At 38.9% G+C, this 18,203-nt stretch overlaps 2 protein-coding genes across 7 annotated transcripts in view; both read left to right on the forward strand.

The window, feature by feature from the left end:
* slc12a5b (solute carrier family 12 member 5b) overlaps positions 1-10,820 on the forward strand; it is a 34,940-nt gene extending 24,120 nt beyond the window's left edge. Inside the window, exons 19-26 of one of the 4 annotated variants that reach the window (XM_008414023.3) lie at positions 131-300; positions 456-587; positions 735-842; positions 1,151-1,267; positions 1,488-1,690; positions 2,275-2,289; positions 2,394-2,511; positions 8,691-10,820. In XM_008414023.3, the coding sequence (XP_008412245.2) occupies positions 131-300; positions 456-587; positions 735-842; positions 1,151-1,267; positions 1,488-1,690; positions 2,275-2,289; positions 2,394-2,511; positions 8,691-10,049 (2,222 nt within the window). In that variant the 3' untranslated portion in view covers positions 10,050-10,820. Of the gene's footprint in view, positions 1-130; positions 301-455; positions 588-734; positions 843-1,150; positions 1,268-1,487; positions 1,691-2,274; positions 2,290-2,393; positions 2,528-2,631; positions 6,275-8,690 lie in introns of those variants that run through there. The other 3 variants (XM_008414020.3, XM_008414022.3, XM_008414021.3) reach the window with 3 other exon arrangements.
* Positions 10,821-11,207: 387 nt separating this feature from the next.
* rbm39b (RNA binding motif protein 39b) lies at positions 11,208-16,850 on the forward strand. 3 transcript variants are annotated; one of them, XM_017303585.2, is made up of 15 exons: positions 11,208-11,356; positions 12,085-12,142; positions 13,547-13,596; positions 13,782-13,982; positions 14,147-14,200; positions 14,368-14,485; positions 14,576-14,728; positions 14,905-15,042; positions 15,125-15,190; positions 15,263-15,467; positions 15,558-15,644; positions 15,730-15,823; positions 15,980-16,085; positions 16,167-16,245; positions 16,326-16,850. In XM_017303585.2, exons 2-15 carry the CDS (start codon positions 12,092-12,094, stop codon positions 16,424-16,426), a joined length of 1,503 nt encoding a protein of 500 aa, XP_017159074.1. In that variant the 5' UTR covers positions 11,208-11,356; positions 12,085-12,091; the 3' UTR covers positions 16,427-16,850. The 3 variants fall into 3 exon arrangements, with proteins under 3 accessions (XP_017159074.1, XP_008401686.1, XP_017159075.1); XM_008403464.2 differs by having other exon boundaries at positions 11,273-11,494; XM_017303586.2 differs by lacking the exon at positions 11,208-11,356 and adding an exon at positions 11,510-11,632.
* The last annotated feature ends 1,353 nt before the right edge of the window (positions 16,851-18,203 follow it).

Genomic DNA, 18,203 nt, shown 5'->3' on the forward strand with positions numbered 1-18,203 from the left:
AAACTACAGTCTCGTCTTCATGTCCTTTTATTATGACTATATTTGCAAGAAAACAAGATATTATCATTTTATAAGTTGGCAAAAGATTGTGCAAATCTTTTATTGTCTTTTTTCCTCTTTCTGTTTGCAGAGACTGTTAGAGAGACAACCATAGCTAGTTTGGCCTTGCTGGTTCCTAAGAATATCTCCAGCTATCCGTCCAATGGAGAGCGCTTCACTGAAGGCCACATAGACGTGTGGTGGATCGTCCATGATGGAGGCATGCTGATGCTTCTGCCCTTCCTGCTCCGCCAACATAAGGTGAGAATCAGCACTTTGTGCTTTTTTATTATTTCAGACATTTACTGTGTAGCGAGAAATAATCCATCTAGGTTAGTGATGTGAATTTAAAACAGTATATTTATGAAACATCAGGGAACTTCAGTGCATGTTCAAGCTAATGTTTGTTACCTTAGGTGTGGAGGAAGTGCAAAATGCGCATTTTCACTGTGGCACAAATGGATGACAACAGCATCCAGATGAAGAAAGACCTCATCACTTTCCTCTATCACCTTCGCATTGATGCTGCTGTGGAAGTAGTGGAGATGGTGAGAGATTTGTCTCAGACTTGCATCCGCCATTATTTGCAGGAAGACTTTTTTTTCTAGGAAAGCTTGCTCAGTGTTTCTAAATAAAACCTGTTCCTTAGATTATTATAATGCTTATTAACTCAAACATCTGCTTTCCTCTCAAAGCTTGACAGTGACATCTCAGCTTACACCTACGAGAAGACACTGGTAATGGAGCAAAGATCGCAGATCCTCAAACAGATGCATCTGACAAAGAACGAGATGGAGAGAGAGGTAAATTAGAAAACACTTCCACCGGAAGAAATGAACATAGGAAACATTTCATGGGTTTTGTTATCCAGCGACATTAATCTAATGATCAGAATTGTCTTTGTTTTCATTTTAAAAACTGTGTTGATTTGCTTTGCACCACTTTATGTTGGTTTAATACATAAGATCCCAACAAAATACATTGAAGTTTGGGGCTATTATGAGCCAAACTGAAAAAGTGTCAAGCGGTATGAATACTTTCACAACCATTTTTCTACCAATTTGGAACCAAGTACAGGAATTAAAGGGGGCTTCCTGTTTAATTTTTGTAGATTCAAAGTATTACTGATTTTTCCCGTGGATCCATCCGTCGTAAAAACCCGCCAACCTTGCAGCCCCAGCACAGCACCGAGGAGGGAACCAGCCTGGCAGAAAAACCAGAAGATAAGGTAAACGTTTAAAACATCCTCTTTCTGTCTCTCTCTCTGTTGTTCAGATTCTGTGCCCTCTATTCTTTCATGAAATGGGGTTGCTTGATCCCAGAAGCTGTTATTGTTGCAGTGCGTAGCCCTTTTCCTGTAGTGGCTCGGTGAATAATCACTTTCACTTTTACTGACAGGTGTCTCTTTTCATCCTTTCACCCTGTCATCACACGTGTTTGTCTCTCAGTCTGAGGCTGTCTCCCACCCAAAACAGGTCCGCCTGATCCAAAGTAAGAACGCAGCCACACCCACCAGCCCAACAAGCCCCATTTCACCTGCTGCCACGCCTACAGGGGGCGCTGTCACCTGGAGAGACAGCAAGGGCCCAGATAAAGGGATGACGGACTCAGCAGCGACACCAGGGGGCAAAGACCCCCTTAACATGAAACCGTAAGTCACCTGGAACCTAACTTCAACTCATGAGCCTGTATGAGGTTTATGTGAAAGACCCAGTTTTACAAACCAGATCAAAAACGTTCCAGGAAATGTTTCATTTCTATAACGCATCTGGGCATAATGTCTTGATGTACATTTTTAGTTCCAATCTGAATAAAAACAGACACCAAACAAAGCCAGTGCGGCAGTTCAGTTATTTTTTGTCAAATTAAACTAAACCTAAGGTTTAGTTATTGCTTTCATATATGATTTTTATTTTTTAGATACATGCCTTTTTGTGTCATGTTACTCTTTGTCTCTTGCCTTGTTGAAGGAATAACAATTTCCCCAAAATTAATTTGTGAAATCTTGAAACATAGTATTTTGTGGTTGTACTTTTTACATAAAGCCAACCTTTGAACATTTTACTCTCTCTAAGTAAAATACCTTTGGGTCATGTGTTAAAATACAATTGTACTTATTATTAAAAAGAAACCTATTGAACATATGACAAATGTACCTACCTGTCAGCAGCTCTTTGAAAAAAATATTGCTATGTTTTTTTTTTTGTTTTGTTTTTTTTTTTACTCATGCTTCAGGGAATGGGAGAGCTTGTGAGTATTCACATTTTCTAATCAGTTGTGTTTCCTTTCTGATTGGAGCATCTAAAAAGCTGTTTTTCTTTTTCCAGTTGTGAGTTGAATTTCTCTGGTTTCAGGAACCAGACGGATGTGAGGCGCATGCACACAGCAATGCGACTCAATGAGGTCATCACAAAGAAGTCCAAGGAGGCAAAATTAGTCCTGCTCAACATGCCGGGACCACCAAAGAACCGAGTGGGCGACGAAAACTGTATCCTTCATATTTTTCCGTGTGCTCAAATTAAGCATTAGACAAAAACAGCATAGACTTCATATTAATTCATGTGATAATCCTTCACTTGGAGTGACTCTCAGATATGGAGTTTCTTGAGGTTCTCACTGAAGGTCTCAACAGGGTTCTCCTAGTGCGAGGAGGCGGGCGAGAAGTCATCACCATCTACTCCTGAGAGGCTTAAAATAGCATCTAAAAGAACCTGTGAGTTCTTCTGCTTCTCTGTGATTCCGGGAAAATCCTCCCTCCAACCCATTGCCTGTCCCCTTCACCTGGCAACCAGACTGCAGCGCTTCCGGGAGCGTCGACCCATGACCTAACTCCATCTATTACCTCCAAACCATCTGAGCTCACTTCACCTGATAACTTTTTGGAAGAACTTTCTGATTTATTCTGGATTTTTCCTGCTCATCTGTAGGAGAAAAAAAAATCATTTTTGTCTTTGATCTGTCATTTGACATCTGTGCTATTGGAGAGTTTGTTCATCCTAAACCATCTTGGTTTTTGTCCGTGACTGTTTGAATGATAACACCCAAGTAATAATTTCAATGACTGAATGGATGTAGACAACTATTCTGTGTTCATTTAGATAAAACTGTTGCGTAAAAGCAACTAAGCGTGGGTTCTTTGTTATTTTAACACAAACAAATAGCATTCATTCAAATTGCATTTGTTCAAATTCATGTTTAGAAAATTTGATAGAGCTTTAGCTCTAAGAAAAAATATTTTATAGAAATCATGGCCGTAAATCTGGTCATTTTTGCATTCTTTTGAATTGTTAACCCACTTAGTAAATTGTAGAATTCGCATTTAAGTATATATGAAAATATTTTTAAATAAATAATTAAACAATTGTCTGTGGAAAAAGTAAAAGTTCTAGATGGTGTCTCTTTTTGAAGAGCAGTATCACAATACTGTAGATGACATTACAGAATAGAAAACAATGAGCTTCATTGTTGTGGCTCTGCTGTGTCAGAGCCATTTTTTATCTAAAATGTCCACATACTAGCTTATTTTTAAAGACAAATTCTTTATACTAATGCTCTTATTCAGATGTTGTTTTTCCTTTTTTGAAAAGCAGGGTTGTGCATGTCAGCTGAATCTGTTGCAGCTTGACTTCATAAATTGGCCAAGCTTTGCAGCGCTGAATAGAGAGCGCGTCTCACTCCTTCGCAAAGAGCTCCATCAGTTTTTATTGGTCAACTTTGTGGTCTGATTAAACCTGGCCCTCACTCTGCAGGCACACTGCAACTGCTAAATGTTAGAGGAACAATTTTGTATTTAGATCCAAATTTAATAACCATTTTAAAAAATACCCTCTTAATTGATAGGGGCAGCAAAATATGTGGTTTAGAAATATGTTTACAGATGCAATTTAGTCTTAAATGAGATTGCGATGGAGAAATGTTGTGGCACTTTTTTATTAGCTTATTTCACAAGCTGCAGTTCTGAGAATTTCTGACATGTAGAGCTGAAACATGCAGAAACATCTGTTCAAAGGTAACTCTGTTGACTAAAGGTCGCTCACTAACTCACAGCTGCACAAAACCTGCGAAATACAAACACGGTGAAATGTAGTAAAAATAAATTTCAGAGGGTGACTGCTACAATTTTGAGATGACTTTGTTAATCAGAAACTACCAGGGTGTATATGTTTTCATGATTCATTTAATTCTCCAGCTTATTTTATGTTTTTATGTTTAGTTTACATTGCATTAGATTTTACAGACCGGCTACAAAGGTAAACCATAAAGATTTGTTTATCTTTGGCATAAAACTTCATCAGATAACTGTGGAGGAGAGATAGGCCTAAAATATCCACATGTCATAATATATATTTTATTCATTTATATAAATGAGGAAGGAAAAAATGGGATCCTTAGATTTATTCTGACCTTCCCTATGTAGCAACAACTTCAAATTAAAGTTTTTGAATTTTAGTTTATTTTGTATACGATAACTTAGATTTTTAAGCTCTTGATTTGATTAAGTTGAGGACTTTTACTTGGCTTATCTAAAACTTCACTAATTCTATTCTTTTATTTATTTATTTTTTTCACATTTTGGTTAAAAAGCTTCTGCATTCATGGATCTGATGTTATTGCTGGTGGATTGCTTTAACCATAGTTGTATTAACATTTACAGTGTTGTACAGTTCTGATGCAGCTAAAGAGGCCCAGATCATATTACCAACATGCTTTCCAAATAGGTTGCTCCTTTCCTGTTAGATTGTGTTATTTAGTGTTTTTTGTTTATTTTTTACATTTGCAACTAAAATAGATATCTTAATATTTTATTTGTGTATAGATTGTTTTTCTAACAGTATTGCCATTAAACTAAACTGCAAACAAGCGGTCAAGTTCCCTTTGGAGAACTTCATCTGTATAACTTACACCAGTGGAGGTCAGTGTTTATCCACAGTTCTGACTCCTGGTGAGAAAACTGTTTAGCTGCTTTTACGGAGAGCTTCTTGGTCGTGTGTGTTTTCAAAGTTTTATTTTAGTTGAACAGTCAAGGGAAGAATATCATTGGTATTAAAGTTTCATTTATTTGTAAATGACAGTCAGTTCATCATCTTATGATCCACCGTGAATGCTACTGTGCTTGGGGAGGGAAAAAAGTGAGGCAAACATGGCAATATAACCACTAAAGAATGATTGAGAATTAAGAAGAAAGTCCTCAGCCTAGTCCAAACCCAGAACTTTTTCTTATTGACATGTTGTGACCTGAAAAAAACTGTACATCAAACATACCCCTCAAACATCTAAAAAGATGAAAGTGAGGAGACCGATATCAGAGGCTCAGGCAGATGACAGAGACTGGTAGACAGCTAAAAGAAGCATCTCACTGATGGAGGCAACATCAGTTAAGTGGGTGGGGTGTAATAACTTTTTCTTCAGACTATACATTTTTGCTTATCGTTCTTGTTCCTAGACTAAAACAAGTTTAATAATTGTTAAGTGCAGTTAATTATTTCCTTTTTCAGACAAAGAAATAGATTAGCGATCAACATGTGGGAATTTCTTGATAAGAGACTATATTAATGGGGCATACCAAGTTATTTACATTACTGTATGTTTTTGGTCAGCAGTTTCACCGCTTGGTGTCACATAACTCATAAGTCAGAGTGTGTTTCTAATATCCAGAACATGTATAGATTATCTTTATGGAGATGGACGGACCTTTGTGATTAAAGTTTAATGACGAAAGCCCACTTCCCTCTCTATCTACTATTACCCCATCCTTTCGTATAAGACTCACTTTGTGTTTTAATTTTCTCTCATCTGTATTATACGGTAGCATATAGTTTGCAAACCTTACCTCATCCTGAATACAATAATATATTGCTTTTTTGAATAATGTTTGTACAGAGAAGTGTTTGCTTTATGTTACTGATAAAGGTGGGGGCAGCAACACCCCCTGCGCATGTACTGGATGTTATTTTACAGGTGATACATACTGGTTCCTACTTTGCACTTCTTGCAGACTGTGCATGCCGGGTTTGTTTTACAGTAAACGGTATCTTAAAGACACAAAACATAACGTTACGCTTAACAGTGTCGACCGGTTTAAGGTAGGAATGTGTTTAAAACTATTGCATGTTTTATTTTCTGACCTTTATACAGCTTTTGAAGTTAGATACAGATAATAGTTTGAATGAACCGTTTTTATGTCTGCACAAAATGCAATAAATTTTAAAATTAATAAAAGTTGGAAATATGTGGACTCTTTCCTGTTGAGGGCTTATTTTACGGTTTTTTTTTTCAGTAATAAGGAAGCTGTGTCTGCTGAAGACGTCCAACACAGTGTCTGAAGTTAATTGTGCCCGTCGCATGAAGTTGTGGTTCAAGCTATCTTTGACCTTGTGAAGGAGATATGAACAGTACAGGACAAAGATAAGAGACTAAGCTGATCCGCTTTGCTTTGCTTAGTTCATTGTTCTTGGTCATATACAGACATTAGCAGGAGAAAGGTAACAATTGTGCTGTGAATCCAAATCAAGGAGTCAGAATCTTCATTGTCCAACAAAAAGAAATCTTTTATTAAAAAGTGAACTTTGAGGTTTTTCACATTTTGTCAGAACTTCACTGTATTTTATTGGGATTTTATGTGAACACAAAATGGTGCATGATTGTGAACAGAACCCCTAAAAAAATCTAGTGCAACCAATTGTCTTCAGCAGTTATTTAAGTGCACCTTTGTTCTGTATAGATGTCAGAGATGTTTTTTACAACTACAAAACCCAACAATACATGGCTGTTCCCCTGAAAGGGCAGAGCAAAGAGTGAGTTAATCAGATAAGCAGCCACACCTACTGTAACAGTGGAGAAGCTGCAGAGATCCACGTTAGACGTGCCCTTTACAAATCCAGCCTTTGTGAAGAAGTGGCAAGAAGAAAACATTTTTGGAAAAAAAAACCTTGAGAAGCTTTCTTTCCAATTTTCCACAAGGCATGTGGAAGATGATGCAAACATGGAGGAAGATGCTCTGGTCAGATGAGACCAAAATGTTACTTTTTGGGTTACATGCAAAATGCAACCTGCAGAAAACAAGCACTGCAGTTCTCTCTGAAAACACTATCTCCATACAAGATCGTAGAGGTGACAGTGTAATGCCGTGGGCTTGCTTTTCTTCAGCAAGTACAGTAAATATTGTCAGAGCTGTTGGGAAGATGGATGAAGCAGAACACAAGGCAGGACAGGAGGAAAACCAGTCAGAGGATGCAAAAGACTAACGTGATGCTCCTCCATCCAGGACCATGTGGACATACAGCCAAAGCTATTGTAATGGTTTAGCTCAGTGTGTTTTCCATACTGGTCTTCAGGGACCACTGCCCTACACATTTTAGACATGTCTCTATTCCGGGACACCCGATTCAAATGATTGCATGACGGCTTCTGCATGCCACTGGGTGCTGCAGAAACTTATCACTCACTTATTCAAGTCAGGTGTGTGACAGTAGAGATACACCTAAAGTATGCATTTTTTAAAACATTTTCTAAAGGTCAAACTTTTCATCTTGAGGTGTTTATATTGTTTTTCCTTTGAATTATTTTGGTCAAAACCTTGGACAGAATTTGGAATTATGCAAAAAAAAATATATTATTTGAGAGTAACAAAATTGTTTTAAGAGTAGAGTTGAGTTGAGTTGCTACAATACAAAAATAAAATGCAATTTCAAAAGGGATTGGGAAACTTTTTCAACCAAATCCAATATTGATGACTTGTTGTCAGCATTATCAATCTTTTGGTTTGAGCCGCCTCGCTCTAGCTACGTGACAAAAACGTGAACAATTTTAAGATGTGTGAAAACCTTTGCAGGGCAGTGTGCATTTGAAACTGAAAAATCAGTTCCAAGGCTAAGCGTTTAACACTTAGCCTTGACCAAGAGGTCAAGGCTAAGTGTTACACGCAGAGTTACTCTTTCTCTTAATATTTGTGGCACTTCAGTGTTTTCTTTTAGGAACAAATATAAGAGGCAGGAGCCTGCAAACTGCAAACTCAGCTTCCCCTCCCCCAATTTCAGTGATAAACTTCCTTGAATAGTTCCCACGGTTTTACATAGAAATAGACAATGATTATAAAGTCTGTCACTGGGGATAGAAAGTGCAAGTGTTGTGGCTGCTGCTGCAACACAGATGTTGTTAGGAATACCAGGATAATAATTATTTTTATTATTATTGAGGCACATTTTTGATCAGCAGCTTATGATTCAGCAAGATACAAGTTTGCTTTTTGTGTTCCACTTCACCACATTTACTTTGGAACAGGAATTCAGAGATACATGTAATAAAATACTGAAAAAAAGAGCTGAAGAAAAACTGCTGACATTTCAGAACTGTTTATTACGACAGACAAAGTCCGCAGCGCTCCATTCTTCATGCAGAGAAAACAGTACATTTATTGTCTGACTGAGAGCAGGGTTGACCAATGTTTTTTTTACCTATCTTGTGTAAACAGAGACAGGTCAAGCAGCAAAAACGAATACTGTTAATAGCACCAGACAGCTGTCAGGATGAAGAAGCGGTCGACTAACCTTCGAGTGAGATTACCCGTTTTCCTGTTTGTATCCCAGGTGATTTTTGTTGTCATTTACTTTTATTTTGTGACCTACGACGAGCATGCCGATGCCCGTTTTCAGAACAATCAGACAAATCCAATGCACAACGCCGTGTACAAGGACTACCCCTTCTTCACAGATATACAGGTCATGATTTTCCTCGGCTTTGGATGTTTGCTGGCATTTTTCCGACTCTACGGTTTCGGTGGGATGGCTTTTAACTTTCTGACTGCTACCTTTGCCATCCAGTGGGCCATCCTGGTGCAGGGCTACTTCCAGTTCTATCATGATGGGAAGATCCACTTTGGAGTTATCAACCTCATAAATGCAGAATTTGCCTGTGCTGTGGTCCTCATCTCTTTCGGAGCGGTGCTGGGGAAGACCAGCCCGCTGCAGCTGCTGGTCATGACTCTGTTGGAGGTGCCTGCGTTTGCGGTCACAGAGTGGGTCGTCCTGAAGTATCTGAGGATCAATGATGCAGGAGGGTCTATTCTCATCCATCTCTTTGCCTGTTATTTTGGACTGGGTGTGACTTTTGTGCTGTACAGGTCAGGTTTAACGGAGGGTCATGCTAAGGAGAACACCAGCTACCACTCGGACATCCTGTCTGTGATGGGCACATTATTCCTCTGGGTGTTCTGGCCCTCATTCAACTCAGCACTGACCCTTAAAGGGGATGACCAGCACAGAGCCATTCTGCACACCTTTATTGGCCTCAGCGCCTCCACACTGACTGCATTCGCTCTGTCTGCAATGCTGAGCAAAAAGGGAAAGCTCACCATGGCAGATATTCAGAACGTGACCCTTGCTGGGGGAGTAACAGTCGGGGCGTCTGTGGATATGATGATATCACCTGCAGCTGCGTATGTGCTGGGGATGATGGGCTGCACTGCCTGCATGCTGGGCTACAAGTACCTGAGCCCATTCTTAGCACAACGCTGCAGGATCCAGGATCAGTGTGGGATACACAATCTGCACGGACTAACAGGACTTATATCATGCGCAGCAGGGATATGTGCTATTCTGATGGCTGATGAGGAAGTTTACGGCCCAAGTTTGTATGAGATCTTTACTCACAGAGCTCCAGTGGAGGGGGACCCGAAACTGCAAGAATTGCAGATGCTGATTCCAGGTTTAAAACCAGGATTGGGAAGGACTGCAGGGGAACAGGCTCTCTTCCAGGTTGCAGCTCTATTCTCCACGATAGGACTGTCGGCACTGGGGGGCATTCTGACAGGTTACGTGTTGAAGCTGCCTTACCTTGCAGCTCCTTCGGATGATCTCTGCTTTGATGATGTGGTGTTTTTTGAAGTTCCCCCAGATTATGATGCACCATTTAATCTCAGCTACAAAATGACTGCAGAGGATTCTCCAGATGTGCAGCAGCAGAGAGTTGTCATTCAATTGACGGACAATAACATGGAAAATAAATGTGCCTGACTTGGTCTTTTGAACTGACTGGAGTAAGAATGTATTGGTTTATCTCACCATTAAATACATGTTTATATTCAATACACTCTAGAATTCTTGTTGGCATTTCTATTTGTGCAATACTTTTCAGTAACTTTGTTGATATAATTCATACTCCACAAAAACAGAGCTGTCAGCTGCTACCTGCAAAAAGTAATTGTATTATCAAACACTAAAATTAAAGTACTGAATACTATATTGTTTTGCAATTGCTTAGTTAAGTCCCAAGATACCCCAAAAAATTCAGCTAAAATTCATAATAATTTTTAAGTTACATAATCTTCATTCTAAAAATGTACAAAATATGAATAAAAATAGAACAATGTTATTTTTTTTAATGTACAGATTTAAATATTACTAATAGTAGAAGTTAAAAACTAAGGAAACCAATATAAATCTGGCCATCCCTTTGTAGGCTAGTGCAGACTAAATACATAAGACTTTTTGTTAAGTGTATTTGGATTTTATCTCTACAAGCTCATTTTAAACCTTTGAAAAATAAACTGCATTGCCTTACAGTACCACTTAACGCTTCAAATGTGTCATTCTTTGTCATTCAGTAAATGCAAACATACGCATTTGTTCGGAATTATACGTTACAAATCCATCCATCCATCCATTTTCTTTCACCCTTGTCCCTCAGTGGGTCGGGAGAGTTTCTGGTGCCCATCTCCAGCTAACGTTCCGGGCGAGACGCGGGGTCACCCTGGACAGGTCGCCAGTCTGTCGCAGTACGTTACAAATCATTTTCCAAAATAAAAGCACCTAGTGTTTATTTTTTTCCTATCAAAGGGGGCAGATAGATTTTCTGCCCCCTTTCTTGAATAATTCAAGAACTCATCTTGATTATTCATTTCAAAAAGTCTTAACAAACTTACAGTGAAAAAGATAAAATATCCAAATCTTCAGTCTAATTTTAACAAAATACGCAGCCATTAATAAATACTTTAACTTTCAACTTTATATACTAGTAAAAAAAAAAAAAATATATATATATATATATATATATATATATATATATATATATATATATATATATATATATATATATATATATATTAGTTAACAGATATATATCTGTTAATATGACCGTTTAATCCCTTCTAGATAGGACATAAAAATACACTTAATGTATACTAAGAACCAGCAGGTGGCAGTAACGTTGTAATTTTTCACCACAATCGAAGAAGAAGAAGAAGACGAGGGAGACGGAAGGAGACCGTAAAGCCACGACCTGCCTCGAGTAGCTTCTAACAGCAGAAGAGGAAAAAGAAAAGGTTACATAACTTCCAAACGTCTTATTTCACTGCTGCTGTCTGTGTTTAAGAAGGGGAGACCCGCCGCCGCCATTCTCGTCAGCAGCATATTAGCCGTGGTATTCAGACTTTGGCCCAGCATATCCTCCATTTCAGACGGTAACGTCATTGTTTGCCACATTCAGCTCGCTGCCGCGGAAACGCTTCGAGTCAGAGTGGCCATTTTGGCACCCTGAACTAAAACGCTTGTTTTATCCACCTAGACGCATTCTGCGGCCCTGTAACCGTTTCTAAGTAGTTGAGTATTTTATTTATTATGCTTACTGGTTTATCTGTTTATCGAGAGTCTCATTTGTCTGTTTGTTAAAGCTTAGTTGTAAAAAACCTTGGCTAGAATTAAAGTGACGGTAAAGTGGTATATATAGTGGTATATATAGCTAAAGCTATAGCTAGTTAGCAATAGCTTGAAGCGACGTAAACCCGTGCGTGGCTTGAGAATAGTGTTAAAACGTTTTAGCAGACCGTAGTTATTATGCGTAGTTTCACAATTGGTGCCATTATCCGGATAATAACCTGAATATATATGTGTAAATGAAAAACTAAATGTTTTATTTTTTTGATACTATAGGAGAACCCATCATGTCTAAACCGTCTACCTCCCTCCTTCTGGAATCTTCTCGTGTGTGTGTTTGGGTGTTTTTATTTTATCAGAAGCGGGTTTTTATTTTTTTTTTTTTTTTTATTTGCAGGATCGAAATGGCGGATGATTTTGACGTCGAGGCCATGCTGGAAGCGCCTTACAGAAAGGTGAGTTGAGAGTTGAAGAAATGGGGCCTGTAAACTGTTTTAGTCCTTGTTTTGCTTAGATCTTAAATTTTTGTTGTTATGAAGAAGTTCACTTGAATGTTGTGTCTGGTGATTGAGTTATTTAAAAACGCAATACAGAAATATAAATAAATCCACATCTATCTCTCTTTATAGACTTCCCTAATGATATCTCACCTCTACTCCCATGAATTCATCTTTGATTCCACTGTGAACTGTGAAAAAAAAGGAAGGTAGTTATTGCGCATATACTGATGTACTGTGGTTCACTTTAGGACTAAAAGAGATTCAACCTAGAACCATCCAGTCCCAATTCGGTTCCAACAAGGTGAATGCCAATGGTTGATGAGCCCATCTTTATCTGTCCAGCAAAGGAGGCAGTATTCAGATTTACAATTGGCTTGTTGACTCCCATGCCCCTTTGTAATGTGCATTTAATTGTGAATATTCATAACATTTTACTGTGTGGAGAACATGTTTATACTTTTACTTGTATGCACTTCCTCCAATATTTGATTACTTGATTGCACTAGGACGTCGCTGAGCCACAAAGACTTTTAATGCACTTATTCCCCTAACAAAGTATTTAATCATGCCAGTTATGCTGGCTAGTTTAGATGAATATTTTTCTCGTAAATATGAATACTGCCTCTTTCAGCATCTTGATTTAATTGCATGCTACACGAAACACATTACCATGACATTTTAGTGAAATGACTGTAAAATACAACGTATTTAGTGTAATTGTTGTTTAAGAAAACCTTGTATTTTCAGTAGTTATTTTTCTTAAGCCAAACAATTGTAAATATTCATGCAATCTTCAGATAATTTTAGTGTTAAAAGGTGGCTTTTTTTGATCATTTTTATTTATTTTTTGGGCGTCAGTATTACTAAGAAGTGTGAATCCCTGTTTGCTTCAGGGCAAGATGTGTGACAGAGGTGGCATCGAGCTCTTACAGTCCAAGAACGAAAATGGGTGAAGATCACTGGACTGACACCAACCACACAGGATCTCTTTTAGTGGCCATGGGCCATGCGTGGTCACGTGTTTAGGCACAAATAGTGGCATTGGTACGACCTGCTAGGGGAGGGGGGGATGGTGGAGAGGACCTGACAGTTATCAAAGCTTCCTGAACTCTGCTAATATGTTGGACATCCCTTTAACTTTTTCATTGTAGCATTAAGTACTGACCAGCCTTATAATGAGTGGGGGAAAGGGAGGTATTGGGGTGGTGGAAGAACTGTCCAGATTTGTTAGAAAGTATGAATTATTATTAATTGAATATATTTTTGCATTTTCTCTTCTCACCCCCAACCCCCTTTACCTTGACGACTTGAAATGTTTCATCTACGTCCTCATGATGTTCTTCTATAAACCTTGCTTAGGATGAGAACAAGTCCTATCATGCAAATGGACACGATGAACACGGCAAGAAGTAAGTGTTGGTCATTTCTCGTTCACAGAATTTCAAAAAGCAAAAAAAGTGTTGTAATTCACATCATATTAATATATTGAAATTATCTTGATCTAAATCTTTGCAGATTTAGAACAAGTAAAGTTTCACACTTGACAAAAATGTTGCTTGCGGTAATCTTTCTTCCTGGTTGTGATGTGCCTCAGGAAGAGAAGGAGTCGGAGTAGGAGCCGTAGTCCAGGCTCAAAGAAGAAGAAAAGCCGTAGCAGGAGCAAAGACAGGAAGAAGAGCAAGAAAAGAAGCAGGAGCAGAGATAAAAAACGCAGCCGCAGCAAGGAGCGTCATCGCAGCGGCTCCAGAAGCAGGGATCGGGCTGGGCGCTACAAAGCACGCAAGAGCCCCACCATGTATGTAGCTCCTCAACTCTTAGTGGCACATTCACTCAGCCAGAACATACATGTCCTTTGAACTCTTTGTTGTTTGATAAGGATGGTTAGAGACAGCATTTAAAGTGTAACATTCAAAACAAAAACTGACCCTTTTTTTTTTCTTTTTCTGTTCATTATTTTAGTCGAAAACGTTCCAGAAGTCGAAGTCCCTTCAAAAAAGAAAAGAGTCCTGTTAGGTAAGTTCAGCAAACAGTTCAGCTTGTTTTCATGCTTGGGTATGAAAGTCGAAAGCTTTTCCTGTTCTCATGTTTGACATCAGAGACATTGTTTTAAGCAGATATTTTATGAGCATGTTGTTGGACTGTCAGCAAAATTGTATTTGACCATTTTTCTTCCTGTCAAGGCAACCGATCGACAATCTGACACCAGAGGAAAGAGATGCCCGCACAGTTTTCTGCATGCAGCTTGCTGCTAGAATCAGAGCTCGTGACCTGGAGGATTTCTTCTCTGCTGTTGGAAAGGTCAGCTCCGTTATACATTTTCATATTGATCAGCTTTAATTTGGAAATTATCTTATGTCTTTTCTTTTTTTCTTCTCACTTTAACTGCAGGTCAGAGATGTAAGAATCATCTCTGATAGAAACTCTCGGAGGTCAAAGGGTATTGCATACATAGAATTTGTGGAGTCGTCTTCTGTACCTCTGGCAATTGGACTAACTGGTCAGAGGCTTTTAGGTGTGCCCATCATTGTTCAGGCATCTCAGGTCAGTTCAGCTCAAACCACCAAACGTAGATGTTTTAGAGACATTAGTCTGATATCAAATGTTGGTAAAAGCTTTGCTAGAAGTTGAACAAATTAACTTTATGTGATTTAACATTAAGGAAACGGTATTTATTGTATCATTTCTTTTTAGTTTATATCTTGTTCATTTATTTCCAGGCAGAGAAAAATAGAGCTGCTGCTGCAGCCAATAACCTACAGAAGGGCAGTGCAGGTCCAATGAGACTTTATGTGGGTTCACTGCATTTTAACATCACTGAAGAAATGCTGCGAGGGATTTTTGAACCTTTTGGAAAGGTTAGAAAGACGATTTGTGTTTCACGGTGCATGTTAATTTCATGTGCTTTGATATTCATCTTTTCCTGTTGGTTTTTTGTAGATTGAAGGAATCCAACTCATGATGGACAGTGAGACTGGGAGATCCAAAGGATATGGTTTCATATCGGTAACTGAAGTTTTGCTTTTAGAACCAATGTTCTCTGACAGCTGCAGTCTTTAGACTCTTTATTCTCTGAAGTTTGCAGATGCAGAGTGCGCAAAGAAGGCGTTGGAGCAGTTGAACGGGTTTGAGCTGGCAGGACGTCCCATGAAGGTGGGACATGTCACAGAACGTTCAGATTCTTCCACGGCTAGCTCTTTCCTGGACAACGATGAGCTGGAGAGGACCGGCATTGACCTTGGCACAACAGGCCGTCTGCAACTCATGGCTCGGCTGGCAGAAGGTTTGTTACAAATGCAGATGTTTGTTTTCAGTCCTGGTTATGAATTAATTTTCATACTAAAGTTAAAAAAATGTTCCTCTTCCTCCACAGGAACTGGCTTGAAAATCCCCCCTGCTGCTCAGCAGGCTCTGCAGATGACTGGATCCATACCTTTTGGGGGCATACCTCCTCCAGCAGGTGAATAGCAAAAAAGTAACTCCACCCTTCCCTCAGCCTACCTAACCATGCAAATTTCAACAACAGATCTGTATTCTTCTCATAGTTCCTACTCCTGCGCCAAACCAAGCCTTGAACCTCCCATCACAGCCGCTGGCCACACACTGTCTGCAGCTGTCCAACCTGTTTAACCCGCAGGCGTAAGAACAGTTTCCTTTAAGTGTTTAGTTGCCGTTGTGTCCTTCCGTTTTATGTAGAAAGTCACTTTGTGAAATATTTTTGGTAGCAAAGGAAAAAAAACATGACTATCACCAGGCATGATATACTTTTTTTTTTTTTTTTTTTGTCCCCATTAGAGAAAATGATCCTAACTGGGCCTCTGAAATCCAAGACGATGTGATTGACGAATGCAACAAGCACGGGGGAGTCGTTCACATCTATGTTGATAGGAACTCTCCTCAGGTAAATTTGTAGTCATCCCACAATGTTCTATTTTCTACAACAATCTTTCATATTTTAATCAGTTGTCTCTTTTGTGCACAGGGTAATGTGTATGTGAAGTGTCCCTCAATACCTGCAGCAATGGCAACAGTAAATGCACTTCATGGACGCTGGTTTGCAGGTATGTTAAGTAGCTGCTGCAGCAGTAAATGGAGACTTGTAAGCTATGAATGACAACTTTTTTTTTTCCCCCCCTTTCAGGTAAAATGATAACGGCTGCTTATGTTCCTTTACCAACCTACCACAACCTTTTCCCAGACTCAGTAACGGCAAAGCAGCTTCTAATGCCTTCACGTCGATAGTCTGAGACGTGTTTTGGAAATCTGTGTAAATAAATTTGTTTGCATTTCATAAAAATCTCAATTGAAGCAAAGATGCATCGAAATTTAGTTGGCTGTGTACTGATGAAGTGGCCTCACATTTATCAAGGTTTTTGTTTTTCCTTTTTTTGAAGTTGCTTTTCAGATTTTGTGGTTTGTGTTGTAAACTACCACTGAAAAGTAATCTGCAGATATCTATTGGTCTGTACATTTTTAAATATTGTCTTATCTGCTTGTTAAACTCAGCCATTTTAGATTCATTACCTTGAAGTTACAGAATACTGTTGGGTTAATTGACCTAAAATGCTGAAAGTATATTGATGTCAATGGTAATCCTTTGTAACTTTATACAGCCATAATTTCTTTTGTATGAAGGCTTCCAATAAATCTGGCAAACCTCAGTTCATCCTTTGGTTCCCATTTGAGTTTGTCAGGCCAGGTTCAATTTGTGATTAAAGTCTTAATAGCAGCATTAGAGCCTATGGTTTTCATTTTACCGAGGACACCAGGAACTCACATTTTTTCCATGGTAAGTGAATTAGCAAACGTTTGAAATTTACCTATAGATAAAATGTTCACAAATGTATTGCTGATATACTAATTGCATGGTGTATGTGTGTAAAACACTTAAATTACACTAATATTGTAAATCACAGCACATAATTATCAAGTTTGACCATATTTTTAGGCAGTTTCTAAACCCAAGCTATACTTATTGGATTCAAACATAACAGGTGATGTGCCAAGAGGGAGGATGTGGCCTAATGAGATCAACACCAAGGTGTGCAGAATTATTAGGCAACTTAACATGGCCAAAAAATAACACTGAAAATAGCCAAGCACTCTTTAAATTCTTAACATTGTTGCAGCAGGATCGTAATAAACTTGAGATGCAAATAATTAATTTCTGGTAGCTTCATGCTAGATTCTTATCTTCCAGTTCTGTCATATTCCATAACCACAATTGATCTTAAAACGGTGCTACAGGAAGGAGTCATCTTTTAAAGATTCATTTTATGCAGGCCAACGCTCAATCACTTGCATCCAAGTACTCCGTGGCTAGCCACTACAGATATTCAAAATAAAGTCTCCTTCCTCACTATTCTTACAGTAAATGAAAACGGTACAGCTCTTTGAACTGCCTCCACTGAAGTTACAGATCAAGAAACGGACTCCATAAATGGAAGGCTGTTGGTAAAAGAGAAGTGTCACCTTTGCAATTTTTAAGCAAAGTCCAGTCAGGTTTTATGAGAGTTGCCACATATTTATCCAAGACTGGAGACGGCCTCAAATCTTACCTGGTGCCGTCAGGTAAGATGGCTAGAGGGTGTGGATTGTTGCACTTCATTCGGAGTCCTCTTTTCAGATTTCATATAGAAATCAAGATCCTTAATTTCTACAGCCAGACATGATTCAGGGAGTCATGGCATCTGCTGGTCCACTGTTTTGTCCTGTCCAACATGAGGACAGCTGTCCACCAGGTTTGTTTTTAAAGTACTTCATGATTTTCTCTGGTGATAAACCTTGAAATGATCCCGATTTCATTTTCCAGCTGGACTTGGCACCTGCCCGTACTGCCGAGAGTACCTAATTTAACAACTATGGCACTTGATTTGATGTAAACTACCAAACCTAGACCCCGAGACAAAAGTCTGTCAACAGGATGAGAAAACGGACCAATGTAATCAGATTAAGGCTATGAAGACACCTGGGCTTTGTTATTCATTTCAGAGCCACAAGCAGTTTGTCCCCATTGATG

Source organism: Poecilia reticulata, chromosome 7 (assembly GCF_904066995.2).
Source record: "Poecilia reticulata chromosome 7, P_reticulata-male-v2, whole genome shotgun sequence".
Taxonomy (NCBI): Eukaryota; Metazoa; Chordata; class Actinopteri; order Cyprinodontiformes; family Poeciliidae; genus Poecilia; species Poecilia reticulata.

Excerpts from the sequence above, each read along its gene's own strand:
- rbm39b (XM_017303585.2), top strand. The coding sequence starts at position 12,092 with ATGGCGGATGATTTTGACGTCGAGGCCATGCTGGAAGCGCCTTACAGA. Across the intron at positions 15,191-15,262 it reads AAGGATATGGTTTCATATCG|TTTGCAGATGCAGAGTGCGC; the intron begins GTAACTGAAGTT and ends TATTCTCTGAAG. Across the intron at positions 15,468-15,557 it reads CATGGCTCGGCTGGCAGAAG|GAACTGGCTTGAAAATCCCC; the intron begins GTTTGTTACAAA and ends CTTCCTCCACAG.